A 27,312-nucleotide genomic window follows, 5' to 3' on the forward strand; every position below is an offset into this window, starting at 1 on the left:
ACTGTTTCAATGTGGTTGTTTATTCAATATAAACTTAATTTTCAATTTGTAACAAGAACTACTTTAAAGCCACATGTTTACATTTGCGTTTGCAAAAAAATAGAAGAAAGTAAGGCTTGTATATTGATTGAGGGATGGGTGAGAACAAAAAGGCCATAAGTTAATAGAACAGTGGCTAAAAAAAGCTACATAGTGCACCTTTAAGTATTAAGCAACAGATACTGTGAATTGATTCGCTTCAAAAATCAAACCAAACAACTCAGAATATGCATGAGGAGGTGTTTCAGTAACATAATATGACCTCTGTAGCTCCTCTGCCGTGGCCTGTATGTGTCGTCAGGACTGACTCTCTCCAGAGAGTGCTGCTCCTGCCAAAGGCCGTTCACACACTGGTCTCCGATGGTGGAGAAGGAGCGCTTCATCAGCTTACTGTCTGCTGACAGCCCAGGCTACACACACATCCCACAAACACAGAGGGAAACACTCACTGTAAGTAACCATGCTATAATGACTGTGTTGACATGTGTGGACAAATAAAATATGTACATTTTGATTATTTGTTGACTTTTAAAGCACTTCCTGAATACAAGAGTTGTTCAGGATTACATATAGGGTTGAGTCAAGGTATTTAATCTTCTTTACCTGTGGATCAACAGCCAGCCTGGGCATGGAGGACGCTCTGATAGACGCTGTCCGCTGAGGTGATTTAATAGCTGTTTGGTCCTGTCTCGCCTGCTGCATCACTTGGTTATACTCCACTACATCTGGCACCTATGCAAATACCACAGAAGAAGAGAGGGTCAGCTGTTTCTCCTGTTTTTTTTTTTGTTCTCCCCCAAAGTCTCAAGATTTAAACCTCAGACATTTTACTGAGTCTGAGTCTCTGTGTTCACCGTAATATCATTATCTCATCATTCTCTTGCAAAAAAGTGCGACTGCAACTTTTCGCAAGGCAACTGCATCATTGACTGCTGATGGGTTTCGTTGACCTAAAGTTCACCCTCAGCAAGCTTATTCCTTTCTCGACGCTACATGTAGGCGGTTACCAGTGTGTGTAAATGATGGTGGTGGTGATGTGGGCGGTGGTATGGGTGGTAGGGTGAATGGTACTCGTCGCCGTCCTCCTCCTCCTCCTCCTCCTTCTCCTCCCTGGAGCGAGACAGCGGCTGCAGGAACATCTCTTGGGGAGAAATCGGGCTGAGTGCCACAAAACCTCCTCTGGTGCTGAAGGAGCACGCACACACACAGACAGACAGGACGGCTGCATTACATACACGCAAGAATTGTGTCAATTATTTTTGACGACAATGCAGGAACAGAAGGTCAGTGAAGACAGAGGTCAGATTCTAACTACAGAAATCCAGATGGCTCTGTTTCTACCTGCATAAATAACCATGAACCAGTGTAAACGACTGTGAGGAGAAAATGAAAGTTGAGTATTTACAGAGCAGATCCGGCACTGTGCCTGAGGAATGAAAGGGATTTGGCGTTGCATAGGATTTCTTGAGGCAGAGAGGAGGCATCCATACGCTGGAACATAGGAGCGTGTTTCTGAAACACAAAGAGAGATTTTAAAAAAACAGGCTATAAAGCACTGCTCCAATTACAACAGTCACATTCGCAAGAACCGATATATCATTGAACATTAGTATCAGGTGATATTCACCTTTTCGACCGCTATCTGCGAATCAGATCACCTCTGATGGTCGTGCCCCATGTTTGTCTTACGTCGTAAATTAATTTTGCACTGGCACATTCACAAGGCTTATCCTGCTATCACTTTGTTAAGCCATGAAAGTACTGAAAAGACCTTATCATTGAGTAGGTAGATTCATAGAAGGCTACAGTTAGACACATTTATCATTGGGAGTATGGTGAAGGAGACACTGTGTTTCATAAATTTCATATTTTGGGATTTTTTTGTATGGTTGAAACCTTGGCCGGGTCTCTGCTGTAAAATAGATCTCCATCTCAGTGGGTCTTCAGATGAAATCAAGGTGCCATAGAAACAAAATGTAAAGTATTTTGAAACAACAACAACAAAAATCCTGTGGAAGAGGCTCTATTCAGGTTGTTTTGTGCCATTGATCTAATTTTTGCTCTTTTAAAGGTAATGAAATGAAGGGCTGACTGACTTTAAAACAGTTAAGTTACTTCCTCATAATAAAGGTTATCCTGGCCCGGAGGAGGGAATAAATAACGACAAATATAAATTAAAGCATTGAGCAGTGAAAAATGTGAATTGTTAGATGACGAACGTAGCTCATTCATGCTATAAAACCACTGCACTTCAGTGACTTCTGGGTGCCTCACAGGAATAACTAGAAGGGAAAAAAAGAAAAGCACCTGCTCCTCCAGTTGCTGTCGGAGCTTCTTGGCTTTGCTCTGCTTGTAGTAGTCCATGATCATCATGGCGGCGTAGATCTTCCCAATGGTCATGTCACTGGCTGAAAAGGGAGAAAGCAGAAACCATCAGGCCATAGATATGAGAACTTCAAGAGAACATGATCAAATTAAATGACATTAAGTACTCCGACTACTGTGATAATGGAAATATACCTTTGTTAATGGGAACCAGCAGCTCTAACGACTTCTGAGAGAGATGAGGCCAGATGACACTGATCTCCTTCTGCAGGTCCAGGTCCATCTGATTTCTGTCCTCCCCTCCTGGAGATAACACACACACACACGCACACAAGCAGATGAAGTGTTTTTCATCACAGTCAATGCGTGAAAGCTCTTGATTTGATATGCAGTCCAACCTCTGGCAATCTTGATCTCCAGGGCAGTGCGGATGAGGGCCATGAGGGTGGAGGTGAAGTGAACAGCCATGTCCTCGTCCACGGGCATGTTCATCAGGACGAGTCTCTGATGGCGGCAGAGAGAAGTGTCTTCATCAGTAAAACGCGCCAAAATTCATACAACAGATCAGAAAGCAGAAGTGGAAGCCCAGAGCGGCTGTGGTGGATCATAGTGAAATGAAGCCATTTTGTCTTCATCATGTTGACTTAATATCCTTAATATCTCAAAATAACAAATTACAGTGTTCTGGTACTTATTCTTAAGAGGTTGCTGTCGCAAACCATGACAAATCATTTAGCCTGCAGACTTGACAATGAACAGTTCGGATTTGACATTATCAAGTTGGGCCACAGGCAGAAAGGCCAAAAAGTTACTGATCACTAAAATATCGCTTGCTCCTTTCATTCCAAAACATTTAAACAAGTTCCAGATCAAAAGACAAAGTGGAACATTATCAGTGAGTTTGCCTCCTCACCCATGAACCTGTTATGGAGATAATTAGACAGTCAAATTATGATTTCAGGGCTTCTATCTTATTAAAAATATGATTGTTTAGACTTCATTTTTGATTAATCTGGTGATTATTTTTCATGATTAATGTCCGCCAAGAGCCAAAAGTGATGTCCCTCGAATTGCTTCTTTTGTCCAATCAACTGTCCAAAACCCAAAGACTCTTCATTTAAAGTCATAAATGGCAAAGGAATGCATCAAATCCTGACATTTAAGGAGCTGGAGCAAGCAAATGTTTAACATTCCTGCTTGAAACATCACTGAAACGATGAATCAAAGTTGGCGTTTCATTTTTGTTCAGTGAAGTGATTAACTGACTAACCGTTGACACTCTGCCTTAAATGATGAGCGACCACAGCTTTTCTGGGAGTCACAACAAAGAAACAGTAAGCTTTCACTTTAATCAACATTTCATATAGCACAGTTTCCTTTGTTTAAACAAAAACGAACAAAACCTTGCTGACGTACACAGAAGGACGGAGCCGAAAACCGTGTAATTATCCACCGCATCTTGTTTTGAGACGAAAGACGCAGTAATTACACGATGAACACGATAAAACTGGCTAGACTGCCTGTTGATGACTGTCAAGCTCGAGAAACACGAAGAAAGATCGTGTTTTGAGATCTGGAAATGAAAACTGTATTTTCGCTCCCGTCCGTCTGTTTATCTAGGTTCATTAAAAAAAAAAAAAAAAAAAAAAAGTGGACAAAACTCACACAGAACTTGATCTCAGATGAAGCATGCTTTCAGGCTAAACAGACATCACAACAACACATCCAGCACATCACATCATCACACACACAGACTCAATGCCGGGCTGTGGTGGGAGGCACGTGCAGACAGAGAGAAGTAAGTGTGAAAGACATGAGAACATTTGACAGCAGATTAAGCATGTAGATGTTTGACGACTTTCCCATTGATGCTCTCTAACTGATTTTAGAGAAATAAACGCCACTGAGACGCTTTCATCAGATAACAGCAAAAAAACAAACAAAAAAATGATGACGTCTTTTTTTTTTTTTTTACTGTCAAGATGCAAAGCAAAACAGGCAATCATTACTGCAGCGGTTAATCATCTGCCAGAGACAAACTTAAACTGTTTCAACAAGCAATACTCATGTACTTGACAGACAAAATGCCTTGCTTTCCCGACGTACGACACACAGAAACAAGCTTTGACAATGCTTGTCCTCTTTGATTAGAATACAGAGGCAGCGGCTGTTGCGTCGCTTGCGTTCAGTCTACCTTATATGCCAACTTGGAGGGGCATTTCTTGCCCAGGCCTAGAGGTGGCGACATGTTGGTCAACATCTCATACATGTCAGTGTAATGGATACGACCACTGGGGGCGCCAAGTAGCCATGAAGGTGGCGATGGGAAAGAAAGAAGGGGAGGAGAGAGGGAGGGAGAGGAAGAGGGATGATGCCGGAGGTGGAGGAGAAGTTGAGTAACGGTTGGAGGAGTCAGGGAGTGCGAAAAGGTCACAGGAGGGGATGTGTAGGGTAAAAGAAAACAGGATGAAGGAGATACAAGAGAAAGGGTTATTCCAAGAAATCACAGAGGAGGAGAAAGTAGGAGAAATAAAATAGGCTGTATTCTTTCTATGCTGCCGTCAGGGCATAGAAAACTGGAAAAAGGAGGAAAAACCCTGGACAGGATGAGCAAAGGAATGACAGCCTCTCTGGATCTGGTACAGAAAATAAGATACTTACATGCTGTTGGCGTCTGTGTGTGCCAGAGAGAACTACAATCATCTAACACCAGATCCAAAGGGTAGAAAGACACAGACTCCCCCCACGTTTCTCCTCACTGCGTCAAAAGCGGGATTTAAATTCTTTTTTATAAAAAACACGATAAAATCACGTTTGTCGGGGATGTCCTGTGCCTTAGTACCCTGCGTTTGGAGTGTCGCCATTCTTTGACCTGAGTAACACACCCCTAAAGGTCAAGCAGGGCGGTGACAGCTAGTGAAGGGAGGGAAAAGAGGGATAGGAGGAGGTCAGGAAGCATCCCACACCAAAGAGGCAGAGTGAGGGGAGGGGTTTGTTGACGCGGGGGAACCAAACCTTGCATGCCACCCTGTGTGGGCAGTTCTTTCCAAAGCCCAGGGGAGGTGAGATAGTGCGCACAACTTTGTACATCTCCTTATAGTGGATCCTACCACTGGAAAGAACATACATGTCTTTAGTTGAGCGTCATTGCAGCCTTGTATTCCATGACGATCTATCTATCTATCTATCTATCTATCTATCTATCTATCTATCTATCTATCTATCTATCTATCTATCTATCTATCTATCTATCTATCTATCTATCTATCTATTAATGACCAACTAAAGGTGTGTGGTGGTGTATCGACTTTTACTTGTTGCGCTCGGGACATTTCAGGCTTCCTTCCACAGGCGGAGAATGGGAGCTGCAGGTCTTGGTGTCTGTTTGAGTGCTTTTGGCTGTATTTACATAAAATCTGGAGGGCTGTGTGGAGGTGTAGGCGTATTTACTTGTGCTCTGAAATGCAACCGTTGGCAAACTATCACAAATAACTTTGTTTTGGTAACTTTGAAGGGTCTGTTTACCAACAGCAACGGACAAATCCTCCGCAGTGTGCCTTAAAGTCCCCATAAAACGGCCAATCAAACGCTAGCTGCTTCAGCATAGTTACGTGTTTTCCTGTAAAAAACATTAAGCAGCCAGTAATGCAGAATGTACGTTGCGCCCCACCGCCCCACCCCAGCCGCCATCGCTCTCCATGGACTGGCAGCTTCCAGAGATGACAGCTGAACCAGGATGACAAAAAACGCCCCCGACACCCTGAGAAGACGAGGCTAGTCTGACGGAGGGAATACAGAACCGAGGTGGATGTCTTCGCTGGTTTGCTTACTGAGCTATCAGCTTCATTAGAACTTACTTAAGAAAGAAAGTTAATGGTATCAGTCAACCAGGAAACTCCATAAATCAACCTGGTTCCCCTAATGGACTCTGTCATGGTTCTCAGAGGCCTTGTACAGTCCTGAGGTGTTCATTTAGGAGCTGCTCCAGGCAGTGTAGGCTGAGAGCAGCCAAAACAATATTTTCTTTGTAACAGATGAGCCAATTTCACTGAAATCACTGAATAAAGTTTTGAAGGTGGGGTTTTGTACAATTTTTAGTTATATTTTTGTCCAGTAATTGTTGATGTCCCCTAACAACCTCTGGTGACGCTCTTCTTCTTCTTCTTCTTCATCTTCAACATCAGTTTCAGCATCATGAATACATAAAACGTTCATTGGACGAAAAAAAACAACAAAAAAACAAATGCCTCCGAGTGCACGCTCTTGCTACTGTTGGGTGTGATATCGATGTATAGGTGAGAACAGCAATTTTGACTTCATGGGAACTTAAAAAAAAACACTTTTCTGAAGGCTGGTGAAGTGGTTTGGGGATGGTTATCAGTGACTGTTAGCATCTACCCCTGTTGCAGCTAATTCAAACGCCAGATTCAAACATCAAATAGCTTTTTACATCCAGTGTGTGTCATAGAGTTGATTTAGCCTTTTTATACTTGACAGCATAACTGTATAACACATCATTTAACAACACTGAAAACAACTACGCTATTTGTGAGATGTAGGTGTAGCATAAAGACAGAGAGACACTGACCAGGCGGCACGGTCATACTCCCCCCAGATCCGGACGAACTCATCCAGGTGGTGTGGACCCAAGATGGACGAGTCTCTGGTCAGATATTCAAAGTTGTCCATGATCACGGCCACAAAAAGGTTCAGCATCTGGACAGGAGACAAACAGAGGAGGAAGGAGAAGCCATGACTTTGTTTGGATGAGCCGAAGGTGCTTGACAGGGGAAATATTAGAATAGCCCTCAAAATGCAAAGACAATAACGCAACAAGACACAATGGACACACTAGGTTGAAACACGAGAGGTTTCGTTATTGTGTTTTAGAGGGATCCCTCACACTCTGGTTTCCTTGTCTTACCAGGAAGGAGCTGAAGAAGATGAATGAAACAAAGTAGAAATAGGCGAAGTCGGAGCCACAGCCCCCGTCTGGCAACGACTCTGTTACCGCTGGGTCCTTCTCACACTTCTGTCCCCCGAGACAGGACAACATGATCTCCTGCCACGACTCCCCTGTGGCACTCCTGGACGCACACAGAAGGGGCAGGTTGGTTAAGACTGAGTGGTCCACCTCACAGTTTATTCACAGTTGTGTCTGCCATCTGGAAGGTGCAATCAAAGCACCCCTCGCTTCAGAGACAGCTGACACACTCTAAATGTGACACAGGGCTGTGCAGTCCAATGCATACATTTCCAGTAAGTGTAATAAACAACAGAGCTGATCTTTTGATGCCTTTAAATGATGATGCCGTCATTTTATACAGCAGTTTATGTATTTTTTTGTTCTGCAATATGTCATTTTTCAAATCAAACCAAATCCAAAGGGATATTTCTTTTTTAAATCATGTTTACATGTAAAAACAAGTACAGTATCATTGCTCAACACTTTGGTCTTGAGAGCCAATTCATTATTTGACACTGTGTTCTTCCTCACCAGATGTAACCCTCTCGAAGTGTCTGGCGAGCTATTTGTTAAGGAGGTAAGTGGTACACTGCAGCATCTATCATCCCCTGACACCGAGGAGCCTCTTGGGTAATTAGAAAGCAAAACCTTACTACTGCAGCCCTGCATCATTATTCAGACTACATTAAGGAAATGTGTTGCTCAACGAACAAAGTGAAGGAACATATTGATGGCTTTGCAACTCGATTTAAAAGGGACACGAGATGGTAACTCTGCTCTGCAGTGCTGAAGGTAAGTAATTGGATTGAGTGTGCTGAGTGACAAAGTGTTAAACTTGCAGTGTGGGACATTTACACGTAAATGAATGTCTGTTACGTTCAAGCCTCACTCCACCAGTTCACAATACTGCGCCGCAGGTTTAAGTTTCAGATTAGGTCATGGAGTAGCTCCAGTTACGACTACATGGATCTGAAACAAACAACATAAAGTCCAAAGCTACCCGGAGAACAGGACTGAAGATGTCAAGGTGTCCTACCTGAAGAGCAGCATGAGAGCGCCAGAGAAGGTCTTGAAGTTGTTGTGCTGGGTAATGTGAGTCTTGTCATTCAGCTTAATGTTTCCAAACACCTGATTCACAAAGGAACAGACAGGAAACAGGCAGGACATCAGGTGAATGGTCACTTTGGCGGATCATATGCTTAAACACCATCTCCAGAGAGAGACAGAGATCGATCGGGCGTGTGTCTCTCTAACCTGCATCCCAATGATGGCATAGATGAAGAAGAGCATGGCGATGAGCAGGCAGACGTACGGCAAAGCCTTGAAGGACTGGACGAAGGTCCACAGGAGAATTCGGATGGTGTAACCTTGCCTCAGAAGTTTGATGAGACGAGCTGCTCGGAAGAGCTTCAAAAAGCTCATGTTGAACGTATCAACAAACTAGGAGAGGGGAGGGACACCGGTGTTTACTGATGGTGTTTAATACAGGAATACAGTACTGATGTTCACATTAATACTGAAGCGGTGCAGGCATACTCGCTCTCTCTCTCGACTGATTACTGATTATTCTTATCACCTGCAGGTCTACCACGATCTCTGTGATGCTGCCCAAAACAGTGATGAAGTCAAAAATGTTCCACGTGTCTCGAAAGTAGTTCTGTGGAAAACAGGAAAGACGCTCTTAGTAACTTCAAAAAAGGATCCACATTCAGGCTGCGTGTTGCTCTTTTCTCTTACCAGAAAGCCGAAGGCCAAGATCTTGAGGACACACTCAACAGAGAAGAGAACAGTGAACGCCGTGTTCAGGTGCTTCAGTACGGAGTCGTATGCCGGCGGGGCAGAGTAATACTGAAAAAAAGAAAGACGGCAGGGTTTAAACAGCAAGAAATGTGCCGTGTGAGTGGGATTTAAAAAAAGTGGAATATTCCCTGACTGGTTGACTGCAGTGTAACCTGATGATACAGGTCTGATAACAGTATGAACTTCAGCGCTGCACCCTGCAGATCTACAGGTTGATGGAAGATTCCTCCAGACCCATAAATAGTCCCTCAGTCTCTGCACCTCTCATCTGTCGCACTATAAAAGGAGTCATTCCTCTGGGGGCTGCAGCCACAGTTAATGAGGTCATGCTAAATAGCAGCCCCTGGACATTATAGATCAATATTTAATACAGGATGAGTCACCCCGCGTCTGTCTGTCTGACTGCCTGTCTCTCTGAATAACCAGCACGGCCCAAGAAAAGGCCAGTTGCGGAAATAAATAGTGGCGAGAGAAGGGCGGAAAAACACTAAAACATCACAGTGTGACAAGGTGGGACTCATCAGCTTCTACAGAGCCATGTTTCCAGTTGGGAGTGACACGTCTTGGTTTATTTTAAAACCAAAGTGTTAACAGTCGCAAGTTCATGACAGAATATGCCGCTGAGATTGAGGAGACAGAAGTAGACGATGGCAAAACCAGCAGTCTCAGAGTACGTCCTCTGATTCTGCTCCCCACTTTCACTGTCTTTGATTACGCTCACCTTCATCATCAGTACAATGGTGTTGAGAGCGATCATGGCGAGGACGGTGTACTCAAAAGAGGGCGACACCACAAAATGCCACAGGCGGTACTGGAACGTGTGCCGGTTCTGGGGCATGTAACGGGTCAGAGGCTTGGCGCTGATGGCGAAGTCAATGCACGCCCGCTAAAAAACAAAGAATAACAGATAGAGGAAAGAGGGAAGCATGAAACAGTCAAAAACCCACAGCACACAGTCGATCCACCTTAATTAAATGCTCTTTTTTACTTGCTTTTAACTTTTAAGAAGAAGTAGATGAACAGATTTACCAAGACAGTCAGAGCATATTTCAACCTTTTTTTCTGGTGATCGATTTGCTGAATTTTAAATCTGGTCGAAATTGTCTTCTGTGTTTAAGACTTTAGAACTGATAAAAAGAAGGTTTTACCGGGATAATCTTTTTAATTTACCTATTTACTTCCATCTGCATAAAACACGAGAAAAAAATATCACTTAGGAATTCTCCTGAAAGAAAGTAAATAAACTCTTTTATTTTTAAACCCCTGAGTTTCTTTTTCTGAAAAACAAACAAAGTTGGTTTCAGACATGGGGTGTTTTCACAGTTAAAAAAAAAAAAAAAAGGAACTGAAAGATTACTGGCAACAACTCTTTTTCACTGGTTCTCAAGTCATAAACACGGGAGAGAAAAAAATGTTAATCACCAGAAAAAACAAAAAGGAAAATCTCACTTGCCCTTCTGGGCTTCCGTACAGACTAGACTGTAAATCTTTGCATAAAAGACGGAGAGAAGGAGACACAACGAGAACAAAAAGGTGTGATCAAACTCAAAGTGTGAAAAAAACACAGGGACACAAAAGAAACACAACAGACAGAGGAAGAAGCGTTGTTCTTTGCTCCCTTCTACCTCATTCTTTTCCAGGCTGCACTCCTCCATCATCTTATCCCCCTGTTCCTGGAAGGTGATGATGATGAGAGCCACGAAGATGTTGACGAAGAAGAAGGGAAAGACGACAAAGTAGATGACGTAGAAGATGGACATCTCCATCCTGTTGCCGTGGCTCGGGCCTCTGTCCTCCTCCGTCACATCCACCGAGTGCTGCAGAACCCTGAAAGAAAAGAGCTAACTGCTAACCAATGCTAACGTGAATGAAACTCCAGCGACCAAAAGAAAAAACTTCAACTGTTTGGCACGAAAGAAAAAGCACGATAACATCAAGACCCACTGAATACGAGAAGTTTCAATGAACATGAACTAACATCACGTGCAGGAAAAGTCCCCTTCAGAAATTACATCATGTGTTACAGCAGTTTTTAGTTTGGTATTTGTTTACTGTGCTGCGGATCGTATGCCAACTTGCCATTTGGAGGAGGAAATTGTTTTTTAATTTATTTGTAGTTAACAAGGGCTGGAACAGTACAAACCCACGGAATGAGAATGAGAATGAATGAGAAAATCTTTGTTAAATTAATCACATCTAATATATTTCCTTAATCAAAGGTCAGATTTGAGCATTACCAAAGAACAAGACAGATGTTAAAAGGTTATAATGCTCATAAAAGCTAACGAGCCCTCTGAATGGAGAAGAATGTAAAACGATATGCGGGAGAGCTTCTGCATGTTGAGCTTCCTCGCCCTGCACGACAACCGGACACTCACTGAGGCCACCCCTCTCCTGTGGAGACAGTGAAGAGAGTGAGCAGAGCCCAGATGACGTTGTCGTAGTGAAACTCGTGTCTCTTCCACTCTCTCCTCTTCATCTCCTTCTTGTCCCTCCCGAAAATGATGTAGTAGCCCCTGGAGGAGACAGAGGAGACCAGGCACAACAAGAGAACGTCTTAATAAAGACATATCAAACAAAAGACTTATAGGATTGTGTTGCTGTTGAGGGGATTTTGTAACATTTGCAACAATTTTGCTATCTTTAGTGTCTAGTTTAAGGAGGGCATGCTGCGCTAGACTGAATGAAAGGTGGAAAGAAGGAAGGGCAGAAAGGTGGAGGGAAGAGAAGAAAGTAACTAAAGAAAGAAACAAACGAGAGAGATGTGGCAAAAGAAAGAAAGAAAGAAAGAAAGAAAGAAAGAAAGAAAGAAAGAAAGAAAGAAAGAAAGAAAGAAAGAGAATATAGTAATGTGATGAGTATTACTGGCAGTCCTTCTCTGTGTCCTTGGAGCTGTCAGTGCAGTAGAAAAACTTCCCCTTGAAGAGCTGCACGGCGATGACGGCAAAGATGAACATGAAGAGCTTGTAGACGATCAAGATGTTGAAGACGTTCTTCAGAGACGTCACCACGCAGTCGAACACCGCCTGGAAGAGACATGCGGGTCAAGACTGATGCACATAAATATTTAACATATACTATTGATTTCTGAAGAGTATATATATATATATATATATATATAGGACAGCTGCCTGACAGCAGACAATCCTCCAGCTGCTTCTCAGGCCCTGCATTTCATTTAAACCCTCTCCTACTTTTTTTCTTTATTCCCTGAAGGTCACCTTCCTTTCCTCTTTATCCCCCTCAGTTTCCATTGAGTTTCTTCTTGTTTCCACTGAGGTGGGATATCAACCTGTGTATATTTGTGCTTTGACGTGTCCTCATCTCCCCTCCTCTGCTCGTTCTCTCCCTGTAGACAGACTACGTGTGAAGCTTGGGGATCCCAGCCCTGACAACACGTCTTCATGCCCCAATGCTCTCAGTTTGTCACCTCATGGTTTATCGCCTCGTCTGTCTGCTCGCTCTTTTTCTACCCCTCTGCTCAGGTCTGCGACATGCAGCTACAAGAGATGAATAAGGAGATATCTCTAAGCTACAGGGTAGGTTTCTGTTGCTGTGTGTGCAAGTGGACACTGAGATATGCTTGTAAAAGAGTGACACGTGTGCTATCCTTGGAGGCCAATTTTTCGTCAGTCGCTCTGGTCCGTATGTATGGTAGTTGTGAGGAATGTTCCGTTTGGTCAAAAATCGCACCCAAATGCATCTTTTAAACTTTTAACCAAAGCTAGACATACAGCATGTTGCACAACTGGTGTCATCTCTCTGGTTTATGACAGGAACATATAAAGAGAGAGCATCTCTGACCTTGAGTTTAGGAAGCCTCTTGATGGTCTTCAGGGGTCTGAGGACTCGCAGCACTCTCAGAGATTTGATGGTCTTAATGTCCCGTCCTTTGTTATTTCTGTGCACAGAGACAGACAGCGTTAGCGTCTCACCGTTGCTTTATAGTAAATATCACATTTTTAGACGCACCATGATCTTCAGAACACCTTCCCCCACCTTAGTCATCCATCGTACAGGACTTGTAAACTGACATGTTCAACTTATGTTGCACAATTCGGCACATTTAAAGATGGTATTTGTTTGAATAGAGGAAGACTTTTTTGAATTTTTACCCCATCACATTGCTGGAGGTCAGTCCCACAGGGGCACCATCCACAGACGGACACAAACAGGAAAGAGGGACATGTATATTAACAGTTATAATACTATAACAAAATGGAAGAGGTGGCTGCATGAAGTCAAACAACATTTACAGCCACAAAAAGCCATGTTGCAGCCGATTTAAAGACACCGCATATTGTTGACTAATATAAGCCATGTGACTGACGAGAGGGCGAAGGCCACCAGTGCTCCCACCACGACGATGAAGTCCAGGATGTTCCACAGGTCTCTGAAGTAGGAGCCATCATGGAGGATCAGACCCTGGTCGATCATCTGAGAGACAAAACAAAAGGTCTGTGGTGAAAGAGATGTCCTTCCTGGGAGGGAGTCAACTTTAACTCGATTTCTTTTGTTGGTATTTCAAGTATCAGTGTTGGAATTCAAAAGAGAATCAAGCTACTGAACAGGTTGAATTAAATGAGGACTGAGCCTGAAACTGTTTGTTACTTTAAACAGAGAACATGAGACAAGATAGGCAAGATAGTCACAAGATAATTAACAGCAAAGGAAAGCAGACAAACACATTCCTCCTGCGCAACACTGCGGTAATTTGTTCTTCAGATACTCGAATCTTGAATCTTTACTTCTTGTCTGTAAATTGCTTTATTGATGATTCATTTTACTTCTTTGGGACTATGTTCAAATAAAACAAAATGTCTTTGTTATTTTGGTCAACCAATAACCACATGTAACAGGAGATAAGGGTCAGCAAGCCATCATTACTTTTTTTAAAGGGTTAACTGGCTAAAGTGGTTGGAAATAACTTATTTTATTGTGTCACATAACAAATTTGACTTTCATTTGTTATCAGACAAAGTTGTCTTATCCTCAGTTTTCCATAATGGACAATTAATTGCTAGTTTAGATGTTGAGCAGAACCATCCTGGAATTATATGGTTAAAAAAGGTGTATTCTGATGTTTTAGCACCATTTCTTGCAATCCGTCGATCCCCACAATGACGCATGATTATTATCCTATTATCTTCAGACAGTGACTCACCTTTATAATCATTTCAAATGTGAAGACTCCAGTAAACACATAATCAAAATACCGCAGAACCTGCAATGAGACAGAGCAGTGAAAGGGCAGTTCAAGTGTATATCACAGATCAATACTGTAAATAGATTTGCCGCCTCATGGTTGCACCAGTCACGTCACTGTTCCTGAGCTATGCCGTTGAATAATGGTCAGAATTTTTTTTGCGGAAAATTGTGATGCCACAAAGAAGTTGACCTTTGACCTTTGACCACCCAAATCTAATCAGTTCACCCTTGAGTCCAAGTGGACATTTGATCTGAATTTGAAGAAGTTCCCTCAAAGTGCTCTTGAGATATTGAGTTCTAAAGAACATGATAGAAAGACAGATGGACCAGGCAAAAACATAATACTGCCAGCCACGGCCATCGCCGGCATGGAAGCTTAACAATGTGGTCATGGAAAAGGTAAAATTCTTCAACTTGCTGCATTGAATTTATGACACTTTACACACTAATCTTGAGGTTTAGCACAAAACAGTCCATTCAAATGATGATAATATGATACAAGTGAAATAGCTGGATTCCTCCTGTGACTCTCAGTGTGTCTCAGACTTCAATCTCAGTCATCAGCACATTAGTCACATCAAGTCACATTAGCGCCTTTTGTGAAACAGTTTTAGGAAATGGTCTTTAGAAATATTTTCTTTCTGTTCATGGTGCTGCTCAGTGTAGATCAAGGGAGTTATTAGACCCAGAGCACAGATAAAGAGCTGGTAGAAACGGCAGAAATATTCTGGCTTCTATTAGGTCATTAATGTTACAGCTTTCCCCATCAGACAGGTGATATATACTGAATACACTAACCTTATTCCAGTCAGAGGAGGTGGCGACAGGGTCCTCAGCAGCCAGTGCTATGCTACTAGCAGCTATGACCAGCAGGATGGACATTTCAAAGTACCGGAGGTTCACCACGTAGTGACACGCTCGACGCACCCTGAGGGAGAGCAGATGGCAGAGTGAAGACGCGATGCAGAGGTCAGGTACCACATCTGCTAAGAGTAATACTGTGCAGGCCCAAATCTAGAGGCAGGGAGGTCACGCAACAAATCAGGGCAGTTTATTCCAAGCACATGTGATGTTTGGAGCGCCATTATTTCCTCATCACGACAATGTTGTGATGTTGAAATACACCCCGTCAGAGAGTCCACGGTAGCTACGTACGGGTTGTCAGGCTTGAAGATGAACATGCTGTCTGGAGTCACAGCGTTGACAGGCTTTGTCTCCTCGGCCTCCTCTTTCTCTGACTTACAGGTTTCGGGGTCCTTACTGTTGACTGGAGAAGGTCAGGGGGAGAAGAAAAAATGGACTAGGTTAGGACAGGTGAGAGAAGGAGACGAGGAGGATATCCAGTGCCAGCCCTGCAGTGGTGAACTGAATCAGTGAACTATGGGGACTATTTTAGCAGATGACATGGATGAATCCTTCACAAAATGAACTGCGGGAGCAACAATTTACCCCGAAGTCACGACTCTGCAACTGCATGGCCTATTTCTCACCTCAAATGTATCCAAAGACATTCGTACTGATGAGTACGTGTGGCTCATCTATACCAACTTCTTGAAATGAATCCTGTGTGAAGTAAATGCCTACTCCCCCCCACCGCCAAGCCACAATGAGTGCAGCGAAAATGAAGCTCTGGCCTGGTCTAGAGAAATCAAATGAATTAATAAAGCACAGTGTGAAAAAGTCTACGTATCAGCGCCCAGTGACCACAAACCAACAGCTGTACCTGTGATCGTGGAGAGCTCCAGAGATGACTGAACGTTGGGCACCTCGATGATCACACTGGAGCTGAGCTGAGATTTATCCTGGTCCTGTTCTGTCTCATTGTCCTCTTTGCTGCTGTCCAGGACTGCAGCTGGAGACTGGTCTGACTGCTGAGGAGTGTCTACCTGCTTCTCGTCACCAACGTGGCTCTGGTCATCTGGTGGGTCAGTGTCTCCTCCTTCACTCCTGTCACCCTGTCTGAAAGTGCAGACGCAAAGACTTGACTGGACAAACAGGAGGACAGTAGTAGACTTAGAGCTAGACTACTTTGACTACGCAGAAGCTTCCTTGCTCACGCTCCTTATCTCAACCTCCACAGTCCACCACAAAAAAAATGTTTTTCTTGCATAGCATGTAGGACTAACAACTTGCATCTTGCTGTACAACCCTGTGTTGTAGAATGACAAATCGTTTAATATTGAACCTTTAATTAATGGAGAAGCTATGTTCATGAAGGTAGATTCCCACAGAGGAAGAGAAGGTGTTGTTTCTGGGCTTTCCTCATCAAAGGTGTCAGCGTGTAGTTTGTTAATAAAAGAATCTGCGGCGGCGAGGCTGGGTGGAATGATAGAGCAATCTTTACTGAAACAGATCTGAAGCCTGCGTCCGAACCAGTGTGGCCACTCTATGGCAAAGTGATGCCCAACGCTCTGCCTTCTGCTCTATCAAAAATCCTCTCGAGCCTTTAAATTTAGGAAATCTACTAGTTACCACCCCCCCTCTCTTTGCCTGTGCGGGCCTTTCTAAAGTCTATTCGCCCGCACCTACCTACTTCTTCTAATTGGTCACTGTGGTGAGGGTCCATATATCCAACTGGAGAAAGAGGAGTGACCTATATCCAGTTCATCTGGAATGGACATGAACTAACTCTGATTAACGATTTAGCACTTTCAATCTAAAGTTGACCAGATTGTCTCTTCATGCTTATATGGAAATGTATACATTAAGTCAGCTCCAATCCTCTGGCATGAGAGATAAATTGAGTTTTAGGGCTCCCTGGGGGGTCTCGTTCTCCAGCTTACCTTTAACGCACACACAGAGCTGATTAATGGCTCCTGAGGCCCCTGGCGTGTAAACACCTACTCTTCTTACCTCACCATGAGGAAAAACAAAGTGTCGCATTTAAATCTTAGCCTGGAATGTGTAACTGTGCAGACACCTCAAAGGTAAGAAACTTAAACATGGAGCCAAAATGGGAACCCTGGTGGCATGGGGATCAAGATGCTGACGATGCCCGGGTTGCAACATCCACAGTTTGGGTTCCATCTCTCCCCACTGAGCAAAGACATGTCCTTAAGACCCTTTTCATGGCAGACATTTTGACTGGTCGAAGCAGGAAAAGCATGGGTGGAATTTCTCACATTGATGGCTCACTCACTGGTTCACTGGGTCCCTTAATAGAACAGAGCCATCGTTAACATTATTGGTCACACCTGTGCTTTTTCCTGCTCCGACAAGTCAAAAATGTCTGCAGTGGAAATGGTCTATCTGATATCTTTGCCGACTGGTCATAGACGCCCAGTGAAGAGCCAGAATGAAAGTCTCTGCAACGTCTTTTTTAAAAGTCCCTTTGACTGACTGACATTAATGTTGTGTTGACATCAGTTGTGATCGATTAACACGTCATCCAAGTGTCATCCTCACAAAGTCAAAATGAAAGAAAATCTTTCCACCATTCATTACAAAACACCCAAAGCGAAGCATAGTGTGGTTCGAAATGAAAGACTTCATGATGTCACATTTCCCTGCTGCACGTTGTTTAAACCATCTTTCCACTTTTTTTAAGGGGCTTTTGTTAGATTGAACATCTTGTAGAGAAAGACAGAAAACAGAGACAGAGAAACAAGATAAGAGGGAAAGAAACGCAGCTAAGGGCCCTCTGTCATTTCTCTATTGTTGACTATGCATGTCAATAATAATGATTACAAACTCCTTTTAAAATTATTCCTGCCTCTTATGACTTTGATTTCATCTGCTAGCCGAATCTGAATTATAAACTTGTCCACAAAACTAACATGTTGGTCTGTCTCACCTGCTTCCATCAGGTTTGGACACCTCGTCCTCCTGTTTGGCCTCTGCTTTTTTCTCTTCCTCTTGCCCCGGATTTCTTGTCCTCTCTCTGCTGACCGAGCGACTCAATAAGTGGCTTCCGTTCCCAGGTGATGACCCCTGGCTTCTGGCTCCGCTCTGATGGTCACAGTGACGCAGCGCCCTCCTGCCCTTAATCCCACTGTGACCTCCCATCTCAGGAGTCAGTGTGTCGAGGTTATCTGGTGGTCGGAACTTTTTGACTGCCCTGTGTTGACGCTCTCCATTCAATCGGGGGCTCCGGCGCTCGCTGCTGTGGCTCTGATTAACATCCAATTTGCCGCTCTCAGCAATGGGCTCCGCCATGGACACAGAAGGAAGTTGTACGCTCGTAGGATCCAAGAGATCTGGGACCATCACTGACACTGGTGGTTCGGGTATGTCACCAGAGAGGACGGCATCCAGAGGAATATCCACAGACACTGAGGAGCCTGAAGCCTGGTGTTTCACTGGAGAGGCTAAGGGGTCCATTGCCCGCTTCATACTCCCAGATGGCGTGTGCTCCATGACCTTGCGGTGCAGCGACAGGGGATGTCCATGCTGGGCTGAAACAGGCGGCCCGTCCTTCTCCTCACTCGGGTTGCTGAACAGGATCTCCCGGCTGGACATCTGGCGATGTCTCCGCAGCTGGCTGGTCCTCTGCTCCCAGACTGACATGGTCATCCTTTTTCTCCTCTCCCTCCTGGACATGAAAGAGTTAGAGGGGTTGAGTGGTGGGGGTGGGCGGCCCTCCCTGATGCTGCCCTGGGTCTCCTCCAGAGAGCAGGAGTAGGTGGGCCGACTGCGGTGGATGGCTCTTTTCCTGTACAGGTAGGGCCGCCTCCTCCGGCTTCCCCTGAGAAGAGAAAGAAAAGACAGCGTGTCAGTATATAGAGGCAGACAATTTATTAAAGCTGAGCCACATTTAACATACAGATGGTTTCAGTTAAAGGTCCAGTGTGTAGGAATTCGGGGGATATATTGGCAGAGATGGTATCTAATACTCATAATTATTTGCATATTCACCTGAATCTAAGAATCCCTGTGTTTTATGACTTTAAGAATGGTTTATATTTCATCATAGAATCCATGTAGTACCTCCGGAGTAGCCTATATATAGATGTATGCCCTATGCCATACCCTGCTCTGCACCACCCCAGAAACATAACTACACGTTGCGGTGACGTGGACCACCATGACTGTGATTGGTCCGCTTGGTATCATTGCATTGCTAATACCGAGGATTGTGACCTGTAATTTCCCTAGTAAACACTATGACCTCTTCCGCTGTTGCAGTCCTTCCTGACTGGCCAGTTGTCGCTGTTCTTGCGTTGTGCTCCTCCACCAGAGCTTTTCGTGTCTAGAGTGTCCGTAAGCTAGAGAGAGCAGACCAGGTCAGATGTCCAGAGGGCCTGTTGATGAGCAGCCCATTGCTCAATCACGGCTCAGCAGCTGTCTGGGCTAACAAACAGCCAGTGGTAGAGCTGATGTAGCGGGCTTTGAGCAGTAGCTGCCTGGGTAAACACACCATCACGACTGGCTGGTGCAGCTGCAGTGTTTCCAGGTTCGTGGGGTAGAGACAGGCCAGGTGGTGGAGCTCTGTGTACGGCCTACATGCAATGATAAATCAGCCTGCTGAATGAGCATTTCATATCTACAGAATGAAATAGTGCTCCTGGTCCTCTACTCTTTCATCATCGAGTTTGCCATATTGCACCACCGCGCTTCTACAGTAACCCAGAATGGACAAATTGGACAGTGAGAGGGAGGTGTATTCAATTGGTTGCAATGTACAAAGTGACCGAAAGATGCCACTAAAACGTACACACTGGACCTTTAATGTTAATGTCTTAGTGTAAGCATTTGATTTGTTAGCATTTAATTTCAGCTTGTTTTATTATTTATTGATCCAGGTCTGGAACCACTTTAGTTTGCATGCTGTTTTCACAGAAAGTCTAATTTGATTCAAGCTAGAGTTTCAGAATCTGCTTAAATGGATTTTACTGTATAGGTTCTGAATTTGCTTTATACCAACAAATGAACATCAAAGTATATAGCCTGTGCTTTGGTCTGATGTTCAAGCAGTTTCTAAACACATGGAGCAGTTTCATTCCAACATAAAGCACTTTAGTGGATCAATGAAAATGTTAGGTGATAAATTAACCAAGCCAGGAGTTTTTGTGTGACTAGATAACACAAAGAGTAGGATGCAGAATGAAATCAGTGGAATAAATGGAAAGAAACGTGGAATCAAATTAGGTTGCAGAGAGTTTGGAGGAACAGGACAGAACATGAACAGAGCACTATACAAGATGGAGTCTGGGACGTTCGCCCATTTAAGAAAATCAGACAGGTGTTAGTGAGAGATTCAGAGAGCTGAACAGACAGTGTTACTTACTGGAGCGTGGACTCTTGTGTGGTCCGTGTTATCAATGAGCGATTGGTTGAAAACAAGACATTAGTGCTTTTGTGAGCAGAGACAGAACAGGCCAGGAGACACACAGCAAGCTCAAAGATAAACTGGCCTTTCACACAAACACCAGAGTCTGTTGATGCCATTTAACAGCTGCTCAGAAGGTGTTATACACTGCTTAAGAGTACATTTGCACAGATTAATTATTAATTTCATATCTAATTGCTACATCATGTATTATTTTTGCAGCACGTCACATCTTGAAAATGTTTGTAATCATCCAAAACGGAGGTCAGAAAATGACTCTTGATGCTTTGGTGTGTGTCTCCATTGGAGCCAAGCGGCACATCGACAAACAAGATGGTAGCAGTATTAGAAACAGTCAAACAACATTCATAAACATCAACAGTAAGCGCAACATTGATAAGAAGACATTTTAGTCAGATTGAGATGTTAGACAGCCTGAGCTACAGCATGGGCACAGATAGAAAACACAGAGATGGGCTTCATCGGCAAACACAGGAAAAAGAGTACATATCTAGATGCCCTTTGAACAAAACCACCACACTGGGATGCAGCTCCGATACACCACGCCAGAGAACTCACACATTAATTAGCATTCTTTTAGGACATGCTAGTGGAGCTAAATGGGGAAATTCATGTGCCGAGCTTCAAAAAAAGCATTCGCAGCGAGGGTGTGGGTGTAATTTTTCTTCCTTTGATCATGCTGACCAGATGCATGCGTTAAAAGGGTGAAATCACTGTCAGCCCCCAACATGCTGCATCTCTCTGTTTTGTTTTGTTTTGTTTTTTTCTTCATTGAGCAAATGCTGTCATGCAAGTTTCTTCAAGGTCAGCGGGGGCAGGCACCACCGGGGTTTCATAGCTGACATCGGAGATAAAACCAGAAACCCTTAAAGTTCAGATTGTCCTCTTTGAATACAGATGCCGGCCCAGACGACCCCATGGTATTCCAGTCTCCTCTATGGGCACTGACAAGAGCCTGACCCTCAGCTGGCTAAACTGAAACTAATGCACATCTCCAGTTTTGTTTCTGCTCTGTTGTGATTTCACTGCTGTTGTTTTAGTAAAATGGCAAGGCCTCGAAAAGAAAGAAAGAAAGAAAGAAAGAAGGTGCTTAATGTGATGTTAATAAAATGTCATCTGGTAAAATCTTCCACATGCCCATGCAACAAGCTACTCGTTTCTCAATACACCAGCGTGCACACAGAGCCAGAGGTACCCACTCTTGTGCATGCACATGCACTTATCACCACTGTGCAATCAAATCCCTGAGAGAAAAAAGACAATCTATTCTGCTGGAGACCTGAGCATTGAGAAAACAAGGTTACTTCATAAATCAAATTTTCCACAAGTCAGAGCACGTAAACAGATCACAACCTGCGCACACTTCATTTCGTCTGCTAATTACACTTTCCTTGCAACGATATACATAAGCATATTACTGTAATGGACACAGCATGTTAATTTGGACACTGGGTAACGCTGTCTGCATGACAACAATATAAGCGCCTCCCCACCCGTGAGTGGAACCAGTTACCATGGAGACATACGTTTGACTTCTATTTGGCAGCAAATTACAGCGTAGGGAGCGGGCGGAGGCTGGATTGTAGATCTGTCAGTAAAGCAGTATGAGTCTCTAGTGGGACGGCACGTGATTCTCTCAACAGGCTCTATACTGATGACCCTTGGCCTCCATCTGTAACTGTACTGCATGGCGTGGTTTCATGCGATGCACCTCATGATGGACTCTCCATTTGCTGGAGGCTACAGCAACTGGTGTTAAGTAACAACGCTGAGGGTTTAGTCCTATAGGCAGTCCCTGGAGGAAGGAAGGAGGGAGAGGAAGAGAGGGACAGAGGGAGGAAAGGAGAGCGGTTGCATTCAGCACTTACTCTGAAGACATGAAGGAGGACAGCGGGCCGACCTCCTTGGCCTTCTGCAGAGCGTGCTTCTGGTTGAACGCTGCCTCTGCCTCCTCTTCATCCTGATCAAAAGAGGAAAAGACGGCTGAACAGCTGTCACATCTGTGAGTTTGAATATTTAAACAGAATCAAAGTGATGAGGAGAAAAGAGCAGAACTGGACATGGCAGATATCTTAATCTTTATACATCTTTTTATTACCTTGGTGAGCTCTTGTGCATTGGCAAGGTTATCCACGGCAATGGCCAAGAAGACGTTCAGCAAAGTGTCTGTTCACAGTTGAGTAAAGGATGTGATGGACAACAAGGCAACCCCTAAAACTACAATACCGACCAAGACAGTAGTAGTGCAAAAAATCTGCAAAAAACCAGAAATCCGCAAAAGAAAAATGCGAATGGACATGAATTGTTTTGATCCACATATGCAATTATTAGGTGGTGGTTCATAGACATAAGTAGTAGGTGGTACCAATTCTCAAGTCTGAAAACTGCTAACTGTTGCAGAAGAAGGGGCTGGAATATGATGTGGTGATCAGAGGAGCAGGAAATGAACAGGACACGATGGAAATATGAACGTTTGTTTTATGTATTAATGTCAGGAAGGTGACATCAAATCTGTGTGGTGAAGCTATGAGATTGTTATTTGTATCTTGTATCTTGTGTTAGAGGGGAACGATCAGATTCTTATTCTGATACAATTCTGTCATACAATTTCCATCTCTAATTAAACTTATTAACTCTTTTTTAAAAAAGCAGAAAACCCCTCAAGGAGCTTGTAAAATGTGTTTTTTAAACTGAAGATGTTTTCTAAGCTTCAAAATATGCATACAACATGCACACATGATAACTGACTCCTTGTTACGACACAGATATTTTGATATTTCTAATTTAAAAAACAGTAATGAAGGATACAGTTTCCAAATAGTGTAAGCACTATAAAGTAGATTGAAGACCACATGCCAGACTTCACTCCTCCCTGAGAGCGAATACCATTGTACATTACCTCGTTCCAGTCCTCTCCAGTGAGGATCTGGTAAAACAAAGTCACAATAACAAACACACGTCATCGCAAAACTATCCTGAGCGTTTCCTGTGTGTCATTATTCGCTGTGACAAACGTGTGAAGAAGAAAGCAATAAATTGCCAGGTCTATTTCCAGACCTGAAAGACGGTCATGATCGCTGCAGGGAAGGTGTCGAAGTTCGTGGGAGTGTAGTCATCAGAGATGTAGTCGACAAACATGTCATCTGGGTCATCGAAGATGAACCTGCGAGAGAGTAATTCTAAATGTCTTCACGAACTCATACACACTGATGCGCAGCACTATTGGCACTACTGTTTTTTTTACTCAGAGGGTCAAAGGAGACTATCTAATGTTACCTGCCGCCAAAGAGCTGCATGCCAAGGAGTGCAAAGACAACGATGAAGAGGAAGAGGAGGAAGATGAGGGAGATGATGGACTTCATGGAGTTCATCAGAGAGACGACCAGGTTTCTCAGAGACGCCCAGTACCTTGACAGTCACAAGATAATCATATTAGTGTGAATATATCATTTAAAGTGTGAAAAATGCTTCATAAATATACATAGAAATAGAAATAGAAATATACCAGATACCAAAAAGCATCCTCCTCACAACACAGTATTTTAAGACTTAACACCACTGCAATCTTTCAGTCAGCAGTCAAATGTCCCTTTCAAATATCATGAAACATCTCAACAGATGGCAGAGAGTGCGGAAGGTTGCGGCACTAACTTGGTGATCTTGAAGATCCTCAGCAGACGGAGAGCACGCAGGACACTGATGCCAAAGGAAGTGCCAGGCCTGAAGAAACCCCACAGAACTTCAAAGATGCTGCCAACGATCACCTGCAGGGACATAATATTCAAAAGGAATCTTTGATAAAGACACACAGGCACACATGGTGAACGGTAACATTTACGACAAAGTGACACAGAGAGGAAAAGACAGAGGCAAAGGCGATTCAGCGCGGACAGATATAGAGAGAGCGCTGATGCTGCATGTTTTGAGACCACAAGCACTTGGATTTTGGGAGAAACAAAAATGTCAGGAGGGAGACGGACTACTGACACTGCAGTCAAAGCAGTTGAAGGAAGAGTGGAAGTAGAGACGCGGTCCCAGGCTGTACATCTTCAGAAACATCTCAGTCAGGAACAGAGCGAGGAACAGGAACTCTGCATAATCTGAGACGACAAAAACAAATTTAAGATGCAGAGTACGTCATCTCTGCCACTCGGGGTCACTCAACCAAAACAAAGCAGAAGGCGTAATTAGTGTGGGATCATGGGAGTTGTTGTCTTTATTGTTAAACAATTACCATGGGAAGGAAATTCTATCTATGGGACTGAGGCAGAAATGTTCACGGATGAGGCAACGATTCATTCACGCCACATCTAGTCACTTCCTCCCTCGCTCTCTGACTAACTCCTGGGAGTTAAAGCAACAGGCGACCAAATGAAACACACCGTTATCTTGGACAATGTTATGGGTTTCACTGGGTTTGAACATTGTTGTCATGATTTGATTTTTAAATTTAGTCATTTCCTGTTTTATTTTTGTAGGCTAGATTCTTGTGTACTATGTTTCACTTTACACTTCCTGTCTTTGTTTTTTTCCCGTCATTTTTTTCCTGCTCACCTGCGTTTCATTAGTTAAGTAGTCCATGTATGTTCCTGCCTGTGTTGCCTGAGTTTCATCCTAAATTTGGTTTAGTTTTGCGTGTCTCTCTTGTTTATTGCCCAAGCCTGTTTTTGTCAGTTTTGTTGCCTGCCTTTGATTTTTTAAAATTCTGATTGGACCACAGCTTCTGATCATTACAGCTGAAGATATATTTTTGCATTTAAATTCCATGTTTGCATCACGAATGTACAGTAGTTGTTGACATACTTGCCTGCATACGACACGTGTTACCGGAGGATACCACCAGATGGCACATGTTAGCTTGTTGTTTTGTTGTCTTCACTGCTGTTGATGTGTTTACTGACTCCTGCCCTGTCACATCTTCATACTAGCGCTACACTGGTCCTACTGTTCATATGCATACTGCATCCTGCTTATGCGCAACATACATTTTTGAGGATATGAACAACTGACACTTCAGTAACTTATGCAGCCCCTGAGCTCATATATCAAGGTGTTGCTGAAATGACTCACAAAGAAAGTCAGACAGCCAGGGGGGCTGGTTGTGATGAACAATCGCGACACACAGCGTGTTGAGAGCCACCAGGCCCAGCACTGTCCAGTAGAAAGTGTGTGTCTTCACCACGCGGCGGATGGATATGCGCAGGAGACGCTCCTTGCGGCGAAAATATGCTGTCGGACCGCGCCTGGCACTCCTGATACTTGCTCTGGCCATGGGGATGCCTTGGGGGATTAATGAGAGACAGAGAAAGGTAGCTTGTAGAGATTGTTGCTGCTCTGACTCCCAACCATGTGATGTTTACAGCAGTATCAAATATGCATTTCTAAAGGCACACTCCTGCAGAGCACAGTGTGCCCCGCTGGAGTATGCCTTACATTTTATGTGCACATATTTATGAGCCTGTCCAGACTCCCACTCACCCACGGAGGAGATGTCACCATATTGTTCCTCCCCTGGTTGCCCTCGATGCCCCACGTCCACCCCTCTCCTCTTGATGGTGGTGGCTCTCTTCAACACTGCGGACACGGCACGTTGAACATAAGAAAAAGCTGCTTCAGACGATATAACCAATGTAGCGACACAAAGATGTCTTTTGGGCAATGTGACCACAAAACGCTGTTTACCTTTGGAATTGATCACGTCTATGAATAGATTTTTGACTTGTTTCTTGTCCTCAAAAACAGCCCAAAAAACCACCATGTGCATGAAAACCTGTACATCTTTAAGACACATTTAGGCAGACCCAGGCAGTATGCAAGTGTAAAAGCTGATAATGCAATGAAAGGATAATGATGAGGCAAATAATAGGAAGAAACCACGGTAAGGATCATCTTCACAACACACTAATGTCTGTGAAGTTTTTAGCTGAAAGGGAGAGTGGAGCTCATTAACGCTGCAGCCGAATGAGAGAAAAATGATCATTTTATGTTAGTGTAATGATCCGAACAACTGGAATGCAAACCTTCGGCTGATATTTGATGATCTCTATCATGGCAAACCATGCTCCGAGGCGGGTTGGCGGTCCATGCATCTTCTCTTATCTAAGCTGTGTTCAAGTGCTGCTGTATTGTGTCAGGAGACGCGCCGGGCCGTGCAGTGTGCACATGCTGAAGTGAGTGTGATGAGTGTGTTTTGACCTTTTCCCTGACTGACATGTCTATGATTACCTTTCATCCTATCCTAACCCCCCCGCTCACACCTTCCTGCTAGCTTTGTGATTTCTGAATCAACTTGCGGTCAATATTTGCTTGGGGACTTTTTTTTTTTTTTAATAAGCCGCTGATCAAACACACACAGAAACACACAAAAACACAAAAATACCGCTGCCATTTCACACACACGCACACACACACACACACACACACACTCACATGAGTTTTTGTTTAAGGCAGGCACACTGAGTCTTGTCAACACACACACACACACACACACACACACACACACACACACACACACACACACACACACACACACACACACACACACACACACACGTGCATGCTGCTGCCTCGTCAGACCAATGGTTGCTGAGGCAACCGCAGTGCGCCGCCTTTCTTTTTAATCAAAGCAATCAGAGCTTCTGCATGTTTTTCCATCACAACAGCTGGAGCCACAATTGGTCTTTAC

The 27,312-nt window shown here is 43.8% G+C and overlaps 1 protein-coding gene across 6 annotated transcripts in view; it reads right to left on the reverse strand.

Moving 5' to 3' along the window:
* The window catches only part of LOC119028470 (voltage-dependent R-type calcium channel subunit alpha-1E), a 105,515-nt gene that overhangs the window by 4,382 nt on the left and 73,821 nt on the right, over nucleotides 1-27,312 (reverse strand). For 2 of the 6 annotated variants that reach the window (XM_037114496.1, XM_037114501.1), the window contains 35 exons: nucleotides 26,106-26,201; nucleotides 25,698-25,907; nucleotides 24,615-24,727; nucleotides 24,279-24,391; nucleotides 23,904-24,035; nucleotides 23,685-23,790; nucleotides 23,436-23,553; nucleotides 22,726-22,793; nucleotides 22,496-22,587; nucleotides 18,132-19,022; nucleotides 16,062-16,297; nucleotides 15,494-15,605; nucleotides 15,137-15,266; nucleotides 14,295-14,354; nucleotides 13,461-13,567; nucleotides 13,246-13,257; nucleotides 12,935-13,031; nucleotides 11,996-12,156; nucleotides 11,509-11,646; nucleotides 10,756-10,957; nucleotides 9,852-10,016; nucleotides 9,068-9,178; nucleotides 8,907-8,987; nucleotides 8,585-8,770; nucleotides 8,367-8,458; nucleotides 7,289-7,451; nucleotides 6,953-7,080; nucleotides 4,559-4,655; nucleotides 2,763-2,868; nucleotides 2,560-2,667; nucleotides 2,347-2,447; nucleotides 1,445-1,551; nucleotides 1,047-1,224; nucleotides 643-771; nucleotides 302-449 (listed from right to left, as the gene is read on the reverse strand). In XM_037114496.1, the coding sequence (XP_036970391.1) occupies nucleotides 302-449; nucleotides 643-771; nucleotides 1,047-1,224; nucleotides 1,445-1,551; nucleotides 2,347-2,447; nucleotides 2,560-2,667; nucleotides 2,763-2,868; nucleotides 4,559-4,655; nucleotides 6,953-7,080; nucleotides 7,289-7,451; nucleotides 8,367-8,458; nucleotides 8,585-8,770; nucleotides 8,907-8,987; nucleotides 9,068-9,178; nucleotides 9,852-10,016; nucleotides 10,756-10,957; nucleotides 11,509-11,646; nucleotides 11,996-12,156; nucleotides 12,935-13,031; nucleotides 13,246-13,257; nucleotides 13,461-13,567; nucleotides 14,295-14,354; nucleotides 15,137-15,266; nucleotides 15,494-15,605; nucleotides 16,062-16,297; nucleotides 18,132-19,022; nucleotides 22,496-22,587; nucleotides 22,726-22,793; nucleotides 23,436-23,553; nucleotides 23,685-23,790; nucleotides 23,904-24,035; nucleotides 24,279-24,391; nucleotides 24,615-24,727; nucleotides 25,698-25,907; nucleotides 26,106-26,201 (5,094 nt within the window). Of the gene's footprint in view, nucleotides 1-301; nucleotides 450-642; nucleotides 772-1,046; nucleotides 1,225-1,444; nucleotides 1,552-2,346; nucleotides 2,448-2,559; nucleotides 2,668-2,762; nucleotides 2,869-4,558; nucleotides 4,656-5,379; nucleotides 5,477-6,952; nucleotides 7,081-7,288; nucleotides 7,452-8,366; nucleotides 8,459-8,584; nucleotides 8,771-8,906; nucleotides 8,988-9,067; nucleotides 9,179-9,851; nucleotides 10,017-10,755; nucleotides 10,958-11,508; nucleotides 11,647-11,995; nucleotides 12,157-12,934; nucleotides 13,032-13,245; nucleotides 13,258-13,460; nucleotides 13,568-14,294; nucleotides 14,355-15,136; nucleotides 15,267-15,493; nucleotides 15,606-16,061; nucleotides 16,298-18,131; nucleotides 19,023-22,495; nucleotides 22,588-22,725; nucleotides 22,794-23,435; nucleotides 23,554-23,684; nucleotides 23,791-23,903; nucleotides 24,036-24,278; nucleotides 24,392-24,614; nucleotides 24,728-25,697; nucleotides 25,908-26,105; nucleotides 26,202-27,312 lie in introns of all 6 variants that reach the window. The other 4 variants (XM_037114502.1, XM_037114497.1, XM_037114500.1 and 1 more) reach the window with 4 other exon arrangements.

This window comes from Acanthopagrus latus, chromosome 11, assembly GCF_904848185.1.
Source record: "Acanthopagrus latus isolate v.2019 chromosome 11, fAcaLat1.1, whole genome shotgun sequence".
NCBI lineage: Eukaryota > Metazoa > Chordata > Actinopteri > Spariformes > Sparidae > Acanthopagrus > Acanthopagrus latus.